General features: G+C 34.9%; 2 protein-coding genes across 4 annotated transcripts; one reads left to right on the top strand and one right to left on the bottom strand.

Annotated features, from left to right (window-relative positions):
- The first annotated feature begins 5,874 nt into the window (after positions 1 to 5,874).
- LOC110027937 (probable protein S-acyltransferase 12) lies at positions 5,875 to 11,053 on the top strand. 3 transcript variants are annotated; one of them, XM_020729591.1, is made up of 7 exons: positions 5,890 to 6,127; positions 8,309 to 8,365; positions 9,713 to 9,839; positions 9,914 to 9,999; positions 10,186 to 10,251; positions 10,321 to 10,443; positions 10,759 to 11,052. In XM_020729591.1, exons 1-6 carry the CDS (start codon positions 5,978 to 5,980, stop codon positions 10,435 to 10,437), a joined length of 603 nt encoding a protein of 200 aa, XP_020585250.1. In that variant the 5' UTR covers positions 5,890 to 5,977; the 3' UTR covers positions 10,438 to 10,443; positions 10,759 to 11,052. The 3 variants fall into 3 exon arrangements, with proteins under 3 accessions (XP_020585251.1, XP_020585249.1, XP_020585250.1); XM_020729592.1 differs by lacking the exon at positions 9,713 to 9,839 and having other exon boundaries at positions 5,875 to 6,127; positions 10,759 to 11,053; XM_020729590.1 differs by lacking the exon at positions 10,759 to 11,052 and having other exon boundaries at positions 5,875 to 6,127; positions 8,309 to 8,400; positions 10,321 to 10,652.
- Positions 11,054 to 13,791: 2,738 nt separating this feature from the next.
- LOC110027907 (probable lysophospholipase BODYGUARD 3) lies at positions 13,792 to 18,837 on the bottom strand. Its single transcript, XM_020729532.1, is given in 5 exon segments — positions 13,792 to 14,320; positions 15,436 to 15,632; positions 16,664 to 16,995; positions 17,964 to 18,036; positions 18,039 to 18,837. Coding segments are annotated over 5 exon segments (1,452 nt in total). The 5' UTR covers positions 18,552 to 18,837; the 3' UTR covers positions 13,792 to 13,983.
- Between the last annotated feature and the right edge of the window lie 5,256 nt (positions 18,838 to 24,093).

Genomic DNA, 24,093 nt, shown 5'->3' with positions numbered 1-24,093 from the left:
TATTATATTAGGAGAAATTGAGTTAAATTTTTTAGATATTGAAAATGATTCTTCTTATAGTTTTAACTCATGGTGTCCATAATCCTATAACAACTAACAAAAAAGAATCAAGAAAAAGAATTATGAAATTGTTACCATTCAATATTGTCTACTCATGGCAAAAGACAACTCAAAAGGAATAGTCTACGAATCATTTGCACTCTCCATAATTCATAAACTCTCCATGAAATGTTCTCATTGAGCATTTAACCCATGATTAGTTTACTTCATCATCGAGTTATGAGTTTTCTAGTCCTGAGCCTGAGTCTAGCTCTAATCCCTAATCTAATGAATGTAATCTTTCTATTGTTGCCTATAAAAAGGCGAGGCAACACTCGGACATTGATTGTCCCAATATGTGTCATATGAAAATCTCTCCCCCATTATTTAGAGCTTTTACTTCACATTTTTATGTATTAAGATTCTTATTACTGTGCAGGATGTTTCGAAAGTTCTTAAGCGGTAGGTGGCTGTCTTCGAGGAGATGATAACTCTAAAAAAATTACACGTGTGTATTTATTGATTTAACAAGAGGGAAAAAATCGGTCAGATGCAAATGAATGTTTACATTCAAGTATAATTATAATGGCTCTTTAGAATAGTACAAGGCTCGACTAGTTGTCAAGGGATTTACTAAGACTTATGACTTACTAAGCAACATTTGCCCCAGTCGCAAAATTAAACTCTATTAGAGTTCTTCATTTGCGGCTAATCTTGACTTGCCCTTATAATAGTTGCGTATAAAAAATGCATTTCTCAATGGGGACTTGGAAAAAGAGTGTACATGAATGCACCTCCAGAATTTAGTGAGAAGTTTTGCATAAAACTATATAAACTAAAAAAGTTCTTGTACGCTTAAAGTAGTTACCGAGAGCATGGTTTTAGAAATTTACGCTGCTTGTTAAAAATATAAGGGTAAGGAGATTATATAATGTTGTTTAGACATTTAAAGAATGAGAAGGTAATCATGTTGAGTGTGTATGTGGACAATATAGTTCTCTCCAGAGATGACATATATGAAATTAACTAGTTGAAGACATCCCTAGCATCAATTTTTGAGACCAAAGACTTGTGGGCTCTGAAGTATTTTCTTGGCATAAAGGTTGCTAGATAAAAAAAAAAAGGATTGTTGCTTCCCAATAATTATTCTAAAAAAAAAGCTGGGATGAGCAGTTGCAGGCCTGCAGACACTCCAATTGATCACAATCAGAGACTTGGAGATAGGAATGAAGGTGATTCGGTGAATGCAATTCGAGATCAAAAGTTGGGGGGAGAGTCGATATACTTTTCACCCACACGACTAGATATCACTTTTGTTGTGAGTTTGATAAGTCAATTTATGCTTCATCCTATGAGAATCACCTTGAAGCAGATAACACAATTCTCAGATACCTAAAAAGTACACTATGTAAGGGCTTACACTTTCAAAAGACCACACAATATAACCCAAGGGCATACATGAATGCAGATTGGACAAGCTCAATTGTTGAAATGGATCAAATTCTAGATATTGTACCTATGTCTGGAAAAATCTAATTACATTGTGAAGTAAGAAATAGAAAATGGTGGCAATGAGTAGTGCTGAGGCTGAATATCGAGCTATGTCTAATGGAGTATGTGAGATGTTATGGTTGAAGAGAGTTATTGAAGAATTACATATCTCAATAAACATGTCATAAGTTGTACTATGACAATAAAGTTGTCATAAGCATTGCAGAAAATCCAGTGCAATAATTTTACAAAATATTTGTAGATTGATAGACACTTCATGAAAGAGAAGATTGATTGGGGAGTTGTTTGCGTGCCTTTCACTCCAACACCGTAGCAGATGGCATATATCTTCACCAAAGGACTTATCAGGGCTAGTTTTGATTTTCTTTTAAGCAAGCTGGGCATGATAGATATCTATGCTCCAACTTGAGAGTGTCGGACTTTAAGGAATTTTTGTTTTTGGTATCTTCTATTTTTATATTTTTTTTTTTATTTTTAGTTGTTTCTACTTTTAGAATTATCTATTGTTGGTAAATTCAATTTCCTTTTTCTAGCATGAGGATTTTGTGACTTTCCTAATATGACGGCCTTCTTATGTTATTTATCTTATAATTGAGTCTTAGGAAATTGAAGATGAATAATTATTATTCCTTCTATCAAACTTATAGAAAAATTAAGGTAGCAATCTCCAACCTTGATTTTAGATGATTGTAATTTAGAAGCTTGTGTATAAGCTCATAATTGATCGAGGCATTTGGAGCTAGATTCTGGTACCCTAACTTTTGCTCTGAATAAAGTTATTAATGCACAAAGTGCAATGAGATGTGTAAAAAGAGTTTTTAGCGTTGAAGCTTGAAATGTACATAGAGCAAATTCTTTAGTTAGTTGAAACACATACATCACAAGTAACATTACATAGTATTATACTATTTAATAACCATTGTACAAATCGAAATAATGAAATGTTCTATTGCATTGTAAGCCAAACATTATCAGGCAAACTTATTAATAACTTTTGAATAATAAGGCACTCACCTGATGTGATGAGTAGCACATAACATCAATATATCACAGATCCGGATTTCTTCTTCAACTAGTAAAGTGTGGAGAACACGTTGTGCACTCTACAAAGCAACTTTAAAATGCTAGCTTTGCTACTTTGAGTATCTTTTTTATGGCGCAAGTCCTTTTTTAGAAGGATTCACAACCTTGCCACTCTAGTCTGTATCATACTTAAAACCAACGCTTCTTTGTGCTTTTAACACTAATAGTTATAAAAATGGTTTTTGCTTCAGAGTTCTGTTTGTTAGATGTAACATATGTTAAAGGTCTCTTTTTTGGTTAAATTTTGTTAGAATTTTGTTGGAGATAGAATTATAGCCCTTAAGATTATCATTGACACTAAGATTTTTAATATTATATGTGTCGATGCTCAAAGTAAATTTAAATATAGGGTCTAAAGATAAATTCTGGAACGACTTAGAAGATTTAATACAAATGATATCTCTTGAAAAAAGAATTTTTATTGAAGGAGATTTAAATGGACATGTAAGTAGTGGTAAAAAATTTTAGAAATATTCATAGTGGCTACGATTTTGGAGTGACTAATGAAGAAGGTAGAGCTATTTTAGATTTTTTTTTAGCGTATGAATTTGTTATTACTAATATTTTATTAAGAGATGAGCATCTTATTACTTATAAGAATGGATCTAATAAAACACAAATTGATTATTTTCTTATAAGAAGAAAAGATCGTTGAGATTGTAAAGATTGTAAGATCATTCTAAGTGAGGATTTAAGTACCCAATTAGTTATAGATTTTAAGATAAGAGTTGTAAAATAAATAATACTAGGACTCATCATCGTAGAATTAGATGGGGAGCTTAAAAGACAAATAAAATTATTTTTATGAGTAAAATTCAAGATTTCAAAATTTGGGATGTTCATGATAAAGTATATGTTATGTAGGATAAATTAACAAATACTATTAAATAAGTAACAAAAAATGTACTTGGAGAATCAAAAGAAAAATTTTTTTAAATAAAAATAGTTGGTGGTGGAATAATAGTATGCAATAAAAGATAAAATATAAGAACTTATGTTATAAAAATTAATTTAAATGTAAAAGGTTAGAGAACTGGGCGCAGGGAGTCTAAAGAACAATATGTGACGCTAAAAATTATGTTTTTAATGATCTTTATAATAGATTAGATGCTCTTTATAATAGATTAGATGCTAAAGAGGGTGAAAAATATATATATAAACTAGTCAAACAAAGAGAAAAGAAAAGAAAAGATTTAACTCAACTAAATTGTATTAAAGATGAAAATCAAAAAGTGATTTTCTTAGAAAAAGATATTCAATATAGACGGGTGAGTTATTTTAATAAACTTTTTAATGAAGTATCTGAAAATACGATTGACCTTAGTGATCTTAATATTATTAATAATAATAAAACGTTTCATTTTTATTGTTGCATTAGTAAAAGAAGCTGAGAAGGCTTTAAAGAAAACCAAGGGTGGAAAGTTTATAAGACCTGATGAGATCCCAATTGAAGTATGGAAATATTTAGGAGATTTAGGAGTTTCTTGGCTCACTAAACTCTTTAATATTATTTTAAAAACTAAAATGATGCATGAGGAGTGGAAGAAGAGTATTTTGGTCCCCCTTTTTAAGAATAAAGGGGATGCACAAGAGTGTGCAAATTATAGAGGAATTAAGTTGATCTACTTTAAAATTATGGGAGAGGGTAATTGAACATAGGTTAAGACGTATTACAAAGATTTCTCATAATCAATTTGGATTTATGCTGAGCATGTCTACTATGGAAGCTATACATTTGTTGAGAGGTTTGATGGAGAAGTTCAGAGATAATAAAGAGAATCTACATTTGATTTTTATTGATTTAGAAAAAGCTTGCGATAAGGTTCCAAGAGATTTCCTTTGGAGAGTTTTTGAGAAGAAAGGTGTTGATACAACTTATATTCAATTCATTAAAGATATGTATACTAGAGCTATTACTTGTGTCGGAACCGAAGGAGGATTGACCAAATATTTTCCTATTTTTGTTGGATTACATCAGGGATCGACTTTAAGCCTGCATCTTTTTTCTTTAGTTATGGATGGTCTTACTTGACATTTACATGAGGATGTACCTTGGTGTATGTTTTTTGCTGATAATATCCTTCTCGTGGATAAGATGAGAGAAAAAGGCCAGGAAAAACTTGAATTATGGAGGTCTACATTGGAGTCTAAAGGCCTTCATTTGAGTTGAACTAAAACTGAATACATGGAATGTAATTTTAGTAGTAGTAGCTCTAGTGATAGAAGTGTAACTTTGGGTAATCAAATTATTAAAAGGTGTGAACGATTTAGATATCTCAGGTCTGTAGTTCAAAGAGATGGTGATATAGATGGGGATGTTAATAGTAGAATTCAAGTTGGTTGGTTGAAGTGGAGGAATGCTTCGGGCCTTCTGTGTGATAGAAAAGTACCGCTTAGACTGAAAGAAAAATTTTATAAGATGGTGGTGAGACCTGCAATGCTCTATGCCACTGAATGTTGACCTTTAAAAGAGAAGCATAATATTAAATTCAAGTGTTGCCGAGATGAGAATGATTAGGTGGATGAGTTGCTTTACACTTAGAGACAAAATGCGAAATGAATATATTCGTGATAGGTTGGTGCATCTCCTGTGACGGACAAAATTAGAGAAAGTCGTCTTAGATGGTTTGGTCACATTAAGCGTCGACCATCTGATGATCTAATTGAGTAGATGTTTTGGATTCGACTTATGTTAAGAAAGGCAGAGGTAGACCTACGAAGTCTTGGTCTTATTATATAAAAAATGATCTTAATTTATTAGAACGAAATGAAAATATGACACTAAATAGGACGCAATGGAGAAAAAGGATTCATGTTGCCCACCCCACATAGTGGGATTAAGGCTTTGTTGTTGTTTATTTTCAGTTTATTGTGTTCGTGTTGCACCGTGCCTCTATGTGCACTTGTTTTTCATGCTAAATGCCAGTGTTGTCTGGTTAAAAACAGTAAAAATCCACAACAGATGCCATTTTAACTTTGGTAAACTTGAAGGATCATAACTTAACTTCAATTAATGATGAATGTATATTTCTTTGTTAATGGTTAACAAACCTTGATCGTGTTGCTATCTGAAAATTATGTTGAGCAATTTTTTTTAGCTTTGCTTGGTTTTGATCTTACTAGTTGTCTGTGGGCTTCTGCTGTGTCTTGTTTCTGTTTAATATGAGCAGAAAATGTCAGGCATTTCAAGTTGACCATTTGTTTGCAATGACTTGTTTTGTTTATCTGTTTATGTTGCAGCTTGTTTTGCTATTATGGAGTTATTTCATGGTAGTTTTCCATGATCCTGGTGCAGTGCCTGTTGGTTGGGAACCTCATCCAAAAGGAAACTACTTAGCATTGGATGATTCTGTCACCTTGGCAGATCACACTGCCAGTGCTGCCAGGGAGTCAGAATTTTCATCTACAGAGGGATCTGGCAGAAGGTCAAACATACGTTACTGTAGTCATTGTCAAAACAACAAGCCTCCACGCTGCCATCATTGTTCTGTTTGTAAGTTAAAGGTTTATTTGATAGGTGTAATTATTTTGAAGTCATCATTTTTTCTCAAGTATTTGTTTTCTGAGTAAAAGAACTCTTTTTAAAGTTAAAGGTTTATTTGATAGGTGTAATTACTTTGAAGTCATCATTCTTTCTCAAGTATTTGTTTTCCGAGTAAAAGAACTCTTTTTTACTCTTCCGTTTCTTCATTATTTTTTCATTTCTTAAACCACCATGAAACAAATGAATGTTTCGTTGCAAATAGTGATAGCTTGATTAGAAGTTCTTATTACACCTAAATGTCATTAGGTTGGTTGTAGTGGTTTTTCAAATTTTAAATACATGTTCACTTTAAAAGAAGATGTAGCAACTAGGTTGATCTTTACATAAGGTTTTAGTCGTAAAAATTAGATGCTTATTAGCAGAAAGAAGCTTAGATGAGTAGTGGACCAAATAACTCTGCATTGAAAATGTACAAGTCTAATATTAAAAAAGAAATATTAGTTTATATAGTATTTTCCAATCAAGTAATGGATGTCTCCTCTTTGAAAATACATTGTTGTAAGGGTGTTAGCCTCGCTATGGAAGTTCAATTGTTTTGATTCTTGCCAATTCGAAGCAAACCTATCGAACTTAGTTATTCAAAATCTGAGGCTGTGTAGTTGAGCCAGCGTTTATTGGTTTTTGATGCTATTTCTCAGGCTTTCATGATCTGTTGGTTTTGGTCTAATTTTCTTAACCAGCTCCCACCTTTTTCTTCATTATCTTTTCGTTTCAGTGGTCTTTATGCTTGTTCATTTATCCCCTTTCCATTTACATCCCATCTGGAGGATGTCTTAAAAGGATGAGCTCGCGCGCTGACCTTTTTGATAAGCATTTTTTCATTTGCTAGAAAGGGTAAAGAAGAGACAAAGATGGTTGAGAGGTAACGGTTTGTTGTTGGAGCATTTGACTTTTGTGTTTGGAAAATTAGGTCAGTTAAACTAAGTAAAATTGTGTTAAGATGGAGTGACATACCGTTCAGTTGTTTTTTCTGATATTAATTGATCATACTGGCAAATGACAGTTGATGGGTAGTTTGGTCTGGTGTAGTAAATAAAACTAATTACCGAATTAAGTTGATTTTGGTGTTATTGATTCTGGATCCAAAAAGAATACTTGTTTTATTTTTGGTCCTCATTGTTTTTGGGCTAGATTATAGAGTATACATTAAAGTTATGAGAGAGTAATTGAATATAGGTTACAACGTGATACAAAAATTTCTCAAAATCAGTTTGGATTCATTCCGAGCAAGTCTACTTTGAAAGCTATATATTTATTAAGAAGTTTGATAGAGAAGTATAGAGAGTATGGAGGATCTACATATGATTTTTATTAATTTTGAAAAAGCTTATGATATGTGATACTGGAGTTAACCCAAACTATAACGGAACAATAATATTTTTGTTGAAATTCAAATGAGCAGAACAAACAAACAACAGAAATAAAGTCCAACAGAGATGCACACACAAACTCCCAACTAGGGTTGAACTTAAAAAGTGGTAGGAAGGTGGCAACGAGGGATGCGGGGTGGCTGGCAGCTGAATGGCAGCAAGTAGGGAAGGCCTGGGATTGGGCGGCAATCTACAGGGGTCTGGAAGGGCGGCAATCTACAGTGGTTTGGAAGGGCGGCAGCAGGTAGACGGGCTGTTGGAGGGTGTGGCAGCAATCAGGGGGCACGAAGGAGGGAGGAATATGAGATAGTCACCACCGTAGAGCAGAATACAACCTGAGCACCACCTATCCTTGGATACAGTCCTAGCAAGGGAGAAAAACACCAACGGCAGAAAAACTGAAGCAAAAACTGAGCCCTAATAAAAGAAAAGAACATAATTTTCTCAAAAAATTTTTGGGTGTTCGGAACATTTTCAAAGAAGGATCTTGTTTATTTTGATGACGAATTATGCATCTATTATTTCTCTGTTAGCCTTCAGATTTGCCAAAATAAAGTTAGAAGTATCAATACTCAGCAGCAGGCAGCTTCATGGATGGTATTATGGTGGCATTTCAAGCTGTTTTGACTTTTAGAATATTGAGCACTTCTTGTTTTAGAAGTCTGCGTTGCTTGCTTGTTTTTTTCTTCACCACCTAACCCCCTTTTTTTAGGGCAGTGGCTCTTGTTTGGAATTTGATTTTATATTTGTATCTTTGTAGGTCAGAAATGTGTGCTTAAGATGGATCATCATTGCGTATGGGTTGTCAACTGTGTTGGTGCGCGCAACTATAAATTCTTTCTTTTATTTCTGGTACTTCAGAATTCTTCATTTTTTGGTGATTGTAATTCTGTACGAACTTAGAAAGATTGGTTAATGCCGCCATATGGCTGTGTATGTTTTCATGAATGGCATTTTGAACCTCAGCATACTCAGTGGACATAAGATAAATTTCTTGCAAAGTCTCCCTCAATTTATTGAATAGAATGAAATCATGGCCCAACTCATTTTCACCAAAAAAAAGGGGGCGCTTTCTTCAATCTGGCCAGCTGAGTTAGATATATCAATTAAATTTGCATTTTGCATGCTACTTGGAAGTATACAGATTTTTTTCAATTTGCATTTTCTCTATTAGGAATGGTTATGAAACATGAGCAAAATGAGAACATTACATGACTTCTGAAAGCTATATTTTATTGTGGAACATGCATATTGAAAAAACATGGGGCTTATTTGGGATCAATTTTATTTTTGAGTGTTTTAAAAATAACTATACTTTAATAAAATAGCCAATCATGTTTTGTTTCAAATCGAAACATAAACAAAACAAAATAAAAACAAAAAATAAAAAATAAAAAAATAAAAGTGATCCCAATGGCCCCTTAGTTTTCGTGGATGGTATGCACCCTTATGCTAGTCATGTTAATATGAAGAAACTTGTCATTAGTAGAGGATCGGAGACAAATAGCCAAACTAGCTCAAGCTTGCAAATGTTAGTGCAATTTTTCAGACCAATCAGATTGGATTCAGGCTTCAAATTTCTTTCCTTGCAAACCTTTCCCTAGGGTCTAGACAAAAGGCTATTAATATATAAATTTAATGTTAATATAATATTATATCTATCCGGGAAGAAACCATTTTCTTTTTTTCATGTTAAGTGCCAGGCCAATCTTGTTTTTGAATCCCTAAAGTAGCCGCTGTTCTCAAACTTAGTCTCTAATTTTCAGTAGATGTTAAACAAAACTTATTTTTGTCAACGAAAGACTGGCAATCAAAACTTGTTTATCTCAGCAAAAGCCTAAAACATTTATCACAAAAGAGCATATTTGGTGAAGTTTTGAGACATTAACATGTAAATATTGCTTGCAAAAGACTAAAACATTTATCACAAAAGAGCATATTTGGTGAAGTTTTGAGACATTAACATGTAAATATTGCTTAGGTAAGGTGTTTTTTTTACCAGTCTCAAGTGTTTTTCAATTGGATGCCTGTTTTCTTTGCAAGTGACGCATGCTATATACATAATATTATGGTTGAATATTACAAAACTGGTGTGGTTGGCTTTTGTTGCTTGTCACCATCCAGTTGTGTGAAACTTTCAGAGAGTTAATTATCATTTTTTCAGTTTTATACATTCCTTGAGACTGTCTTGGATTCTCTTGCACTACTTCCACATTTTATAAAATTCTTTGGAGAAGCCCGTAATCATTCTGGCTCCCCTGGAAATCTTGCGGTCACATTCCTTTCTTTTGGTAAGCGTGGTTGAAACAATCGTTCAAATTTCTGCACTGGCAGGTCTCTCATGGGCTTTTAATTTTTTATGCAGTGCTTAATGTGGCCTTCGCACTGAGTTTACTCTGTTTTGTGATCATGCACACATCGCTGGTATTGAGCAATACCACCACTATAGAGGTACCAACTTGTTAGATCCCTGCGCTGATTATGATGTTTTTCAAGATAATTAACAGAATTATTTTTTTTTGACATTATTTTTGCTAAACAGGTTGAGCATTTTCGTTACATCAACCATGCAAAATGTGACAATGTAAGATTCAATAGAAAATAATCCATTTTTTAATATGTATTTTTTCCGTTCAGGTTTATGAAAAGAAGAATGTGGTTGAGTGGAAATATGATCTGGGGAAGAGGAAGAATTTTGAGCAGGTACATTATTTGACTTGGAAACTATAATATATTCATTTTCCTGACTGTTTTGCCCGGCTCTTGTTTCAGGTTTTTGGTTCCAACAAGTTGTTTTGGTTTTTCCCAATGTTTTCAAAGAATGATTTACATGATGTACCTGCACTACATGGCTTGGACTTCCCAATCCGTTCAGGTTTTGAAGTGTGAGCCGAGGTAAGATCAAATGAATGTCTTACACGTGGTTTGACTGTTGAATGGGGTTCATATGTGTGGCTATGTTAGTGACACTTAACATTAAAGTCGATGTAATTTATTCTTTTTGGTGTTAATAAAATCTCTTCAATGTTAGTTAGTATTGCTTCTGTGCTTGAATTGTTAAAATTTGAATACTCTGTTTCATGTGCTGTCTCTTACATTCATGCCAAACTCTCCCTCTTGTAACTATCTTAAAATCAGCAATCGTTCTATAAAACTTTGTTAGTCAGCTCTCCATTTCTGTTGATTATTAACTATTAATCTCTCGTGCAGCTCCTGTGTGCGAAGGCGAGTGATCTAGAGAGAGCTACATTCAATCTTCGTTCATCTATGTTTCCCCTTTGCTCTTCGATCTCTCTGTGCAGGAGGTACTTTTGATGGATTTGTCTACCAAGATTTTTATGTGTTTGTTATTTGCTATTCTTTTTTTTTTATTGCGTAGTGGAGGTCAAGGAGTTTCACATGTATGTTTTTGCCCTCGCTTCTATCAGTACTATTTAGGAATTTTGATCTCCCTACCCTAATTACTTCAGAGTTTTCTATGGGATTTCCATCCCTCTTTGCATTTATTTATGTTTCTGTGGGGATTTTGATTTCTCTGCGTTTTCATGGTTTGGAATAGTTTATTGGGTTTCTACCACCAAACCAATCCACTAGTTATCTGAGTTGGCCTTGGCTCAAGCTAGTATCTAGAGTTGGCTCAGAGGTAAATAATCTAATGATTTTCCTAGTAAAAGGAGGAGTGTTCTTAATCATCTATTACTCATAGATATTTAATAAAACTTAAGAAAAAAGAATTATGACTATGAAATTTTAAAATAACTTCTTATTCTACACATTCTAGAATGTCTAAAAAAAGGAAGCATCTAAAATTATTGTACATAATTTCAAAGTGTTCATTGTCACTTTTGTCATCGAAGTGTTTCATAATGCTCGCATATTTGTCTTATTACGACATCTCCTTGTTGCCCAATCCTCAATCTTTTCAAAAGAGATACTATATTATCATCTTTAGTAACCCACTAAATCTATCATTTCCCTTTTCCCTTTCATTTAGATAGGGTGTTGATGATAAAAACTCTTTCAACTTAGATAAAAATAGAGAATACACATTAAATGTTCAGAGGGAATGGGAGAGAGAGATAGAGAGAGAGGAAAACAAGTAATCCCAATAAATAACTTGATAAGAAGACAGAGAGAGAGAGAGAGAGAGAGAGATAGACACTGAGAACTCTTTAAAGTGCTTTAATCAAATAACTTAGTCTATCATGCGATCGACATAGATGATTTGTCAAGCCTTTGAGTAGATTACAAAGAACGAAGCTTTGTTGAGCAAGCCACAACAAAACAAAACAATGAAAGACATTACAATAGATTCCTCCAAAGTAGAAGTGCATAATGCTTTTATAAATGAACTCTAAAGAGATTTTAAGAATTGTGATAAAGGAAGGAGTGATTAAGGTATGCTCTAGCCATACAAAATGTTGATCGACATTTTTAAAAGCTCTATTGACTAATTGTATTAATCCTATTAGCTATCAATCTTTTTTTGGTCAGCTTTCTACTCATTTTCATGCATTTCCATCACTTACAGGATTGTAGGGTTATTTACATATTCTCTAAGGCATGCTCATTAGGTGATGATAGTGTTGAAGAAGCAATAGTAGTGGTTCCGATTAATTTCTACTATGCACAAGATGCTAAAGATTTATATTTTATTTTATTAAAAATAAAAAAAGGTAAATACTATCTGAAATAGGGCTGTCAAAACGGCTCGTTGTTCGTGAATAGCTCGTGTTCGGCTCGTTTGTTAAGTTAACAAGCCGAACACGGACGAGAATTTGTTCATTAGTGTTTGGCTCGTTTTGGTTGAAAATACTACTCATCAATTATACATATATATATATATATATATAAATGAGTAATTTTTTTTAAAATTTTATTTGATTACAAGGCTACAAAGATTTATAATCAATTAAAATTATTAATTAAGAAAATAAAATAAAATAATTATTAAATTAAATTCAAATAATATTTTAATATAAACAATATTTTTAAAGCTTAGCCATAATCCTTAACATTTTATGGCTATGTGATTAGGGTTATCAAAACGACTCTTTGTTCGTGAATGACTCGTATTTGACTCGCTAAGTAAACAAACCGAACACGAACATTCTTTTTGAGCTCGAGCCGAACACGGAAAAAATATTCCATACGGACTGTGCATGCACATGCACCTTCCGATCTCCACCGTTGATCAAACCTAAGTTATATTTTGATGGGCTTATTTTTTTTTAAAAGAAAATATTGATAAAAGCTATCAACGGCACTGTCGTCTCTATGGAATAATCTTTCCCAAAAAAATACTAAATAATATTTTATCAGAAAACAGTAATCAGATCCCCACGAGAGCACCGAGTTGTGGGACCCACAGTCCTAAATACTTGAGGGAGTGGGCCCCACTCTTTAGTGTCTTCGGTGTATCAGCCGTACTTTCATTTATAGAACATTTTAATTATTTTCTGACATGAAATGCAAATCCATCAACCCCAACCCCAAATTAAATCCTCCCGCCCCTGCGACCGCTCCCATCACTATGAATGTCTTCCTTCCCAATTATGGGACAAGCACAGGCGTGCATCTTCCTAATTACACAATTACAGTGAAAGTTCTTTTTATCTCGGCTAGCTATTTCTCTCTTCGAGATTTTCATGTAAAAATCGTGCTGTCTTCTCCCGCAACTTTTTCACTCATCTGTGTGTGTGCCGTATTTTCCTAAAACACTGAGACATTACATCATCAATTTCGAATCTTCAAGAATGCAACACAAAATAATCATCACGACAAATTGAAAATGAGATTACTCCGAGTCTCTTTAGTTTGATATGAAAAAATTGCTCATAAGATAATCATTTCTATATATATATATATTTGATGGGTAGAATTTTGAAAAAGTTTAATTAACTACAAGGCTATAAAGATTTATGATCAATTAAAATTATCAATTAAGAAAAATAGACTAAAAATTATTAGATTAGCTTCAAATAATGTTTTAAATCTTGCCCCAATCCTTAGGATATTATGGTTACGCTATTAGGGTTGTCAAAATGACTCTTCGTTCGTGAACAGCTCGTGCTCGGCTCGCAAAACAAACAAGCTGAACACGAATACACTTTTTGAGCTCAAAATATAAACGAGCCGAACATAATCTTTTTGTTCGTCAGCTCGTGTTCGGCTCATTTACACCCCTACTTCGAACCCAATTTTCACCAAACGAGACATAAATGCAAAGTCCAGTCAAATAAACAAAAAGAAAAGCCCAGAAGATGGAGAGCAGGTGGACCAACAGTACAAATAATTTACTACCATGTAAACCTTTTTTTTCCGGCGATCTAATTTATCTGCCCGCATCCACCACACCAAAGAATAGACTTCTCAATCGGCGGAACAAAATCAAAATATAAAAAGAAAAAAAGATGGGGGCCTTTTCGAAAAATTTCACTTCGCTTTGAGATTCGCGGCCTCCCAGATCAGCTCTAGCTCCCGCGCGAAGGCCTTCTGCCGGCCGACCACGATGGTGATGTGATCCTTGCCGTCGATCACCCGGAGATCGGCACGCGGTATCCTCGACTTAACCGCGGCGCTGCAGCTGACGGGCAGCAGGTCGTCGTCCAAGCCGTGGAGTATGGTTACGTCGCACGACGGCATCCTGTCCCTCACTTCATCCAAGTACCCCTCGATCTTCCCCGCCGTCCCGCAGATGATGTTGTGCAGCGTGTGCCATGCGGCGTTGTGCGTGTGGCAGAAGAACCCCTCCATCAGAAACGTCCTTATCCTGCTCCACCACGTACATAGAGGATTCAAAACTTTCATATTTACATATTTACCTCACGAACCATTTATGTTGCAGCAGCTCGGCTGGCAATATCCCTGTTTCTTGTAATTTATTATGTCAGACTTGCAACAAATTATTGTAGGGGCAGCCATAACTTCCTTGTAGGATGGAGGAAGAGTTTTCTTCTTCAGCTCCTTCTTATTTATTTATTATTATTTTTTTTTTAATTATATATTTTGTTGAGGGTAGATATTATAGATTGTTAGATGTGTTAAGAAAGGCATATTTTATAAAAAATTATTTAAATTTATTAGAATTAAAAGCAAATATGATAGAAAAGAGAAAATATTACATCAAGACTTCTAATGCATTCGGACTCTAATGGTGGGGCGTCACGTGTCAAGTGAGTTCTATTGTTTTTAACACTGGCCGACTCCGGTGTATTGTGTGGGCCCATTGGCGTTTAACACCCAATTATTGGATTCAGAACGTAAATTACGTTATGAGTCATGATATAATATTTCTTCATGGAGAAAAATGATTCATGTAGTCGACCCCACTTAGTGAGATAAAAAACTTGTTTTGTGTTCCAATGAAACCAAGATTTGAAGAAGAGAAACCTGTTTGGATTTACTGTATGGACAAGCGGTGAAGCCTGGCCGCATGGCCGTAAAAGAAAAACTTGTTGAAAATCAAGGTAAGACTACAATGAGATGTGTTGGGGGCGTGAATGAGGAGAAAATATTGCGTTTGGTTAATAGAATGTGTGGATGACGGCAGTATGAATCGTATCATGTCGAACGTTCGACGGCATAGTGCGATCCACGCCGTCATTCGGGCGCGCATTTTCTGTCCGGATACTTGACTTACGTCTACGTGCGATACAAGTTATTCCTGAGTTATTTTTATGTTATTTCCCGAAACAACCCAAAAATAAAGACCGCGGGTTATTTTTGGATTATTTTGAGATTATTGAAAATAACCTGAAAATAACTCAGAAATACACTTTTTCACACGTTGAGCTAAGTCAGGAGTCTTCACAGAAAAATTTTTGATCTTTCGGACATAATATTTCTTGAAATTTGAAAATAAAAAAGGGGAAGGAAGGTGGATACCTGTTGAGAGTAAGGAAGCGGAAGATGAACTCCCAAAAGCGGTGGTGCTTGCACATGAGGAGGCTAACCGTGCGGCTGATGTGCTCGTACCAACAGGCGCCGCCTCCAGCTGCTGCGGCCGCCCCCCCCCGCCGCTGCGCCACCCGTCTCAGCACGTATTGCGTTCCCTGCTCCCCCTTCGGAACTGGAAAATAGGGCTGCATTATAAATCTTCCATTAGACAAAACTTGATCTGAAAAAGGAACAGATCAACATTTCTTTACAGTTCTTACTTTCCTGCATTATGTAATACCTAAAATTACACTCAAAATTTTAAGCCATCCGATTACATTATTGGACTTTCAGGAATTAAAGTTTTGATATTTATGTATACAAAACTTAATAATTAAATAACAAAAACACGCCGACTTTTTTTGTATGTTCAAGATGCATGTGTTCATGATGAAGTAATTCTACAACTTTGAAGAGTTACGAAATATATATATATATAGACACACACGCACGTACATTGGAAAAATTATGTCATACACCACCGTCAATCACTGTAAAGATGTATTTCGGTAGGCCCAGACTTTCAACTTTTTTTTAAAAAAAAATTTTGATTGCGGTGATCGACGATGAAGATTGGACACCGCATGCATTTTTGCATACGGTGTCCGTACGGGATAATTTGTCCACACATGGGGAAAAATTAGATTTTCTTTCTTTTTTTCTTCTATGGGGGTGGTTGATGACACTCTATTAACAGAATTTATTCATCGGATTTATAAAATCGGAACAAATCAAGATAAATTTGAATTTAATGATTTAATAAATCTAAATTCATTAAATCCTACTGTACTAAATAATTCCAGCAGCCAAACACTTCTAAAATAAGAGACAATACCAACACGTCATCAAGTCGCCCGCAAATGTGATAGGTTAATACGATTCCAAGTAACTCTAATTGTTTGTCTGCACTTGCATCATCCAGACACAATATTTTCTCTAAAAAAAAAATTGGATTTGAGGGCAGTTTTATGAAAAAAATATTCTGTCTGCACGTCCGAAAAACCAACCACCAGGCGCCACATCCCACGCTAATAAGATATATGATGACTCATCGCTCAATAGTTGGTCATCCAAACGTACAATATTTGAACTGAATATTTTCTCCAATTTTATGGGAAGCATGGGGGCTGAACTTGCCACGGCATAAATGTGATAGCTAGTAGTAATAGTATTATACCGGGGCGAGAAGCGTGAGGGACTTAACGGCGTCGGGGTGCCTGACGGCAAGAGCGAGGGCGAGAATGGATCCGAGGGAGTGAGCGACGATGTGGACGGCCCGCACCCCATGCCGCTGCAAAACTGACCGCTCGATCATCTCCACGTGTTCCCGGAGCGTGTACAGCGAGTCCGCCGGCTTAGGGCTCCTCCCAAATCCGAGCAGATCCATGGCGAAGAACCTGTACCTCGATTTCGCCTTCTCCGAGAAGTTGGGGAACACCGTCTCCGTCCAAAACGCCGACGAAGATATGAATCCATGGATGAACACCACATCCTCCACCGCCGCACCATCTGCACAATTCAACGCAATTTATTAATCCGACCGGCTGCATTTCCAATAAATTTCATTCATTTTGAATCAGCACTTAAAGATTTAATAAACATTGGAAGGGTTTAAAACTGAAGAAAAAGAATGTTTGATTTAGGGTACGTTTGGGCCAGCTTATAAGTGCGGGCGGTATTTTGAGAACGTCGTTGTACCGTTTGCTTCGCGCGTTTCGCCAGCTTATCCGAAACTGTGTTTGGGTTTTTACACTAAACGCAGGTCGCGGGTCGACCCCCGCGGCCGGCCAACTGGCTGCATTTCAGAATAAGCAGCTGATCTTGAAAGGCACAAACTGACACAAACGGACCCTTAGCATTTTAGTTTGTAAAAGTGTTAAATTGGTGATTAGACACTTTAAATTTGTGTTAAAAAAGTCTCTATAATTTGGAGAAAATATTGTCTACTAATCTGGATGCAAGCTGCGTTCTGATAACAGATGCGATACACCCGATTTTTTTTTATGTTCCCTTTCGATTTATGGCGTCTGTTGTCCCAACGCAATATTTTTTTCTATAAATTAGGGGCTAAAATAGTCTTCATAATTTAAAAATTATCAATTAATTTGACACTTCTATAAATTCTGAGGCTAAAATGACCCATACGAATAGCTCTTTGCTCTCTTAAAGAAGCATTTGCATTTAAAAAAAAGCTTTTTAAATCCAACAATGTTATGGATGATTTAACCCTAAGTCCTACTTAATAAACCCAAAGTTCAATTAAAATAAACCTATATATATATATATATTGAGCACATTATTTATCACATATCATATATTAAAAATGCATTGAAAAAACAAAATAAGAGGCATTAGGTCTACCTCAACTCTTTCTACTTAAAGCTGCTTTAAATAGACTCCAACATCTACAGTCCCAACAACATGTTACAGTTACAAAAATTCAAACTTTAATTTTTTTCTAATAAAACTTTACCAACCTGGAGGACACTGCGCGTGTACGTGCAGCAGCAGACGCGCAGAAGCAGAACCGAAGCACCAGCCGGAGCACCTCCGGCAGGCGCCCAGCGCGGCACCGGCTGCGTCTCCTTCCCGCCGATCTTCCCCTGCAGCATCTCCACAATGGCGGAGTTGATGGTCAGAGCAGTGGTGCTCCTTCCCCCCACCCTCTTCCGAAAGAAACCGAGGCTCCGAAGATCAGTAATGGTGGAACGCGATAGATCGAACAGGAGCGGCGGGCGCGCGTACAGGGTATCGGAGATCTCCTCCAGATAGAGCTTGGTGGAAGAAAGGAAGAATATTTTGGACTTGCCGCTTTCGGAGATGAGGATGTTTCCGGTGCTGGCGATCATGTCGCGGGCGGAGGAGGAGCAGTAGCAAGGTTTCCATTTGGACTCGAAGGCGTAATCGGCCAGCTTGAAAACCAGGCAGAGCAGAGCATCGAGGAGGTCGAGGGCGGTGAAGACGACGAAGCTGACCAGCTCGTTGAGCAGCCGGCCGACCATGGCGGACGCGGCCTCCGCAGACGCAGATCCGGCGGCGGCTCTTTTTACTTCAAAAGGAAGCATGATGGCATTTCCGGAATGGGGGAGGGGAAGCCATGGCGGAGCAGGGGAGGAAGGTTTTAAGTGGGAGGTGTGGGGCAGAGTATGTGGAATGGAGGGAAATGTGGGGGAGGAAAAATGGGGGAAATGAATTAATTGATGGAGACATTAAAATGGTTTGTTGGACAAAGGAGGGAGAGGGTAGGTGGTGGTTGAGCTCCCCAGCCAACATTTTCGCTTCTTGCTATTGGATCTGTGTATCTGTGTATGTTTAGGATGTAGAGGGGAAATGTTGGGAGTGAAAAATGAAGTGGAGGTGAGAAAATATTTATTTTTATTTTTTTTTTATTTTTTTATTTTTAGCAGGACTTGGGAATGAGTAAATGTTGGTGGGGGTCACACTTTGTGTTTTGTTGTCATTTATTGGGTTGGATTTGAGAGTTTTTATGACCAAATGGATGAGGTTGTATTAATTAGTTTTTAGGCTTAAAATCTTGATTCGGGGTGTGAGAAAATATTGTGTTTGGAGTCGGGATGCGAGCTGCGTCCACTCAATGGACGTGTGTGGACGCATCACGTTCGTTGTCTGGACACAATATCGTTTTATAAATGATGTAGAAGACTCGGTAATAAAAAAATGAAACTGACGGTTTTATTATCTTCTTTTAAACTTGATTTTTTTCGGGGTTATTTTATCATCGCATGAATATGATCTGTGTTGTAAAATTTAATAAATTATTAATTTTTCTATTGTCTTCGGTCGATTATTTGGGTTAAAGCAACCAGTAATTCTGATCCATGTTGAAAAATATGCATGCGCGCATGCAATTGATTGAGTTAATCAATTAATAAAGACAATCAACAAGAAACTATAATGTCTACACGTAATTTAATCAATACATAACACTAATGCATAATGATTAGTATTAGTTTAATAAAATAAAAAAGATTAGCTCAAGTAATGTAATATAGCAGGGAACAATGGTTTCTATTCCTTTGCTTTTTGGTGTAGAGAGCTTGAGATGGAAAGGATGGCCGTTTTAGTTGGAGTCGTCACAATATTATTGTTCTAGATTTGGTGCACTTTATGATTGATTGTTGACATCTAAAGGCTAAATCTACTACAACAGAAGAGAACAATTTCGGGGTTATTTCATCATCTATTTTCTCATGTTCTACTCTATAAACATGAGAACACAATTAGGTTTGGTTGGGTTGTTGCTCTCAAAAAAGTGAGATTATTACATTTTTTGGGACTCAAAATAGGATTGCTCTTTTGGGAGGAGAAAATGTTCCTTTCGTGGTTGAGCTCCATTTTAAAAAAAAAAAAACTTGTATTCTACTTTATCGTCAGGATTTAACTATCTTACTCTTTATTCCAATTCTTTCTCTTTGGTGCTTGTATTATTCTTCTTTTCAACATGTCATATGAAGCACTTTTATATAGGCACCGAGACAATTACGCGGCTATTATTATTTGTAAGAAAGATGACAATAATTAGGGTGTGGATGGTAGGAGTTTAAGTAGCAAGCATGCAATGGATTAGAGAAATCATGTGTAACCAACAATGATTCTTCTAGTGTAGTGTAGTTACCAATGTTATAATACTAAAGACAAAAGTGGTAACAACAATGAATTTTATGAATATGCATAATTCGAGATTTTTTCATATCAGATTAAGATTGCTTCATAGTGAGAGGAGAGGTCTTAGGAGTGTGTGTATGGTGAATGTGTTTTATATATTGTGAGTGTGGGAGAGTAAATCCAAGTGGACTCTCGTTATATAAGGAAGAATTGAAGTGGAGCAAATCAAAATTTCTCTTGGGTTAGAATATTCTTATTTGTAGAATACTTTCAATTTTTTTTAATGATTTTTTTTTTTTTTTGCTTTTCTTTCCACATATTTAAGAACTAATTACTTTGCACCTCTTTGATTTGGATGTGTGATTTATCATATTATATATATGAGATTTTTTTAAAATATTTTGTGATGTTTATTGAATATTGATGTGCTAGCTTTCTGAACTTTTTTACTTTCAAATTGGCCACTTGAAATATTAAAGATTCCTATGAACTTGGACCATTGATCGTAGTCTACAAAAACAAATAAGTTAACACTTAATCATTCAGTGAAATATGATATTGTTATTAGGAGATTGCAATCACATAAGAGACTTGAGAATTCTTGGGAAACTTTATGGGGCTATGCAGAATTTAACTATGATGTATGGTTCTAACATTTCCTATGTCTAGGAGTAGAGTAAGGAGTAATTATCCCAAATTTTCAATATTTAGTTTGAAAATTTATTGGAAGAATATTAAGGTTTCACACACAATTTTTACATTAGAAAACACAACCTTTTAGAGTTCACTTTTTCAAAATTAGGATTTAGAAACCTTTAAATCTTTACAATCTTTGGCACTTCAAACTAACCTTCGGATCAATAAACTATAAGATAAATATGATCTAAATTTACTTAATTTTTCAGCTTTAAGATCATGTTTTCTTTACTATTTATTATGATTTTATATTTGTGGATGGTTAAATGGTGCTAATTTGAAGGTAAAAGGTGTCAAGTGAGGATCATAGAGACAAAATACAAAACCACAAAATTTAGTGGATTGTTGTAGTTACATTAGCCTTTAGCGTAATTACACTAGGCCCTCTATATATCCAGCATAATTATGCAACTGAATCGATTAACTACACTAGCCTTGACGTAACTATAACTATCATGGGTGTAGCTACACTATGACCAAACCAAACTTGATTTGGCAAGTTGTTCCATGGAAATTTTGGCTAGACCTATATAATGAGATGCTAGGGCATGATTACGACACACATGGACATTATGAATGCTTCTTCTCTTTAGGTTCTAGTAGTGTTTTTGTTGTGCCTAGAGTTTTCTCCAATAATTTTTCTTAGAAAAGATTCATAAAGTTATTTCTTCTCAGTTTGGAGAGATTGAGTGTAATTGTATGATGAATATCTATGAAAACTTATATTGAATAGAGAGGATCACAGTGTATTTCAAGGACCAATTGGATCAAATATAAATTTTATATACCTATTGTATTATTTCATTTTGTATGTCTGCAATAATATATTTCATGCTTTCTTTTTTCACGCATCATAATTAATCTCATTTTCATACTTCTGTTATGTAAGATATGTGATTTTCTTAATTTTATTCTCCAATAAAATTTATTCCCTAGACTTCTTTCTATGTTTGGATTTCCTATGTTGATGTATTACCTTTTTGGTCTTAATTTAATTTAAATCAAACCCAATAAAATATTAAAGTCTCTTTTGATCTAAGACTTCTAACATTCACCTAGAAGAATAAATAGATTAACATATAATAGTCTGATATAATAGACATACTATTATTAAGAAATTGCAACTTAGATAAGGGATTCAAGGAATCCCGAAAAATGTTACATGGTTAAGTCCATCTTAACTGTAATATATTTTCCAACACTTCTTATAACCTATACATAGACTAGAGAGGATTGTGACCCTTGTTGTCAACAACAACATAAGTTTTATAGGAAAAAAAATAAGAAATCACTAGACCAATGTCATTGGAGTATAATCCTTTCATCTCTAAAAAACTTCACAAAAGTTAGCCTAGTTTTTCCCTTCTAGTATTTTAAAACTTTTAGCCTTTGTGCATTTGATACTTCAAACTAAATTCAGAAGTTTAGTAAACTAGAACTTCACATGTTAGAATGTTTTGACAGATTTTTTTATGAAATTGATACGCCGACACATAATTCATATATTACTTGATCGATATGTATACTTGTGTGATTTGTCAACTTATTTTGCAACAATTTTGGGCATCAGGTTTTTTGCACTGTTACTATAAAATTGAGTCAAAATTTTCTAACCATAAATTATAAGTTTGTATTTTTACTTCCTTTTTTATTTCTATTTTTTATCTTTTTTTGTTTTTATTTTTGAAATTTTCAAATAAATTTTTTTCAACACTTAAAAATGTCAAACGCTCAAGGAAACCATCTTCAACCTATCAGGGAGTATGCCAATCTCTAGGGCAGTAAAAACTTACATGAGTACTAATTATCCTCACATAAAAGCACATGCATTAGAAATTAAACCTGAGCTTATCTTAATAATTTCAAACAATCCGTTTAGTGGTTCACCTATAGAAAACCCTACCTTCATTTAGTTAATTTCTTAGAACTATGTGCCACATTTAATTTTAGAGATGTCTCTGATGATGCCTATAGATTAAGGTTGTTACTTTTCTTAGTTGGGGATAAAATAAGAGTTAGTTATACTCCTTAGCGATTAAATTCTACTTAGAGTAAATTAACCAAAAAATTCCTAACCCAATACTTTCCTCAATTCAAGATTGTCAAACATAAAAAAGACATCCTATTCTTCACTCAATTTAATGAAGAGATTATTTATAAAGTTTGAGATAGGTTCAAAAAATTGTTTAGGGGGTGTCTACACCATGTTCTAACCTACTAGTTGATTGTTCAAATTATCTATAATAGGATGGTAGGACCTTTGATATTAATTATAGATGTTGTATTTGGGGGTTAGTTATGTCAAAACAATGTGAGGAATCCTACTCACTTAGTAAGAAAATGGGCATGAACAGATTTCAAGGGTTATATGAGAGAGTCACCTCTAAGAAGGGATCTAGGAGACATAAAATTGATGTGTTAACTGTCCTAGCCTTATAAAATATTAGCATGTCAAGGAAAGTAGAAAAATTAAGAATGAATTTTATGCAAGGATCACTTCCTAGTTATGAGATAACTTATGGACTAGAAGGTAATTCTAGATTACTTCCTAGGATGTTATAAAAATTAGGCTTAATCACCGCAATTACAATACCTACAACCTAGGTTGGATGAATTACCAAAACTTTAATTGGAACAATAAAACCCAAGTATAGGAAACTAATAGTGGGAGAACACCATAGCTAATCTTATAGGAAATTGGAACAACTTAGGTAGTGACTACTTTAGAAAAAATTATCCATTTGGATTGACTTCTAATCCCCAAAATTAGGAAGGATGAATTATCTTGAGACGATTTGGTAGTCAACATGGGGAACCAGTGATAAAGCCAAATAACAACTATGATAAACTTAGAGAATCAAATTGGGTAGTGGACTAACCTTTTAAACAATGGGCCTAAGGATAAGCTACCAAGTTACATAGAAGTGAATCCCATAGAAGGAGGTAAGGATTAAGTGCACGCGGTGAGACTTAGTAGTGAGGATGATTTGTAAGGCACCACTAGGAAGGAGAGCGATCCTATAGAGTTTGATCCTAAACCTAAAGATTCTAGTGAGTATCTAGCCACAGACTTACAAAATCTGACTTACCCTAGAGAGAAACAAGAGAGGTAATTTCTTACAACTGATGGGTGCTAATCTGCAAAAAAGGAAGTTAATTGAAAGAATTCTAGATCTAAGAAATATCCTTAAGAATTTAATCTAAATCAACCTTATATATATATCCTCTAGAAGTCAGGGGGATTTCTGTTTTTGGAGAGGAGGAGGGCTTGTGGATTTAGGGAAA

The sequence above is a fragment of the Phalaenopsis equestris genome, unplaced genomic scaffold, assembly GCF_001263595.1.
Source record: "Phalaenopsis equestris unplaced genomic scaffold, ASM126359v1 Scaffold000468, whole genome shotgun sequence".
NCBI lineage: Eukaryota > Viridiplantae > Streptophyta > Magnoliopsida > Asparagales > Orchidaceae > Phalaenopsis > Phalaenopsis equestris.
The sequence above is the reverse complement of the archived record's forward strand: the minus strand, read 5'-3'. Positions and strand labels throughout refer to the sequence as shown.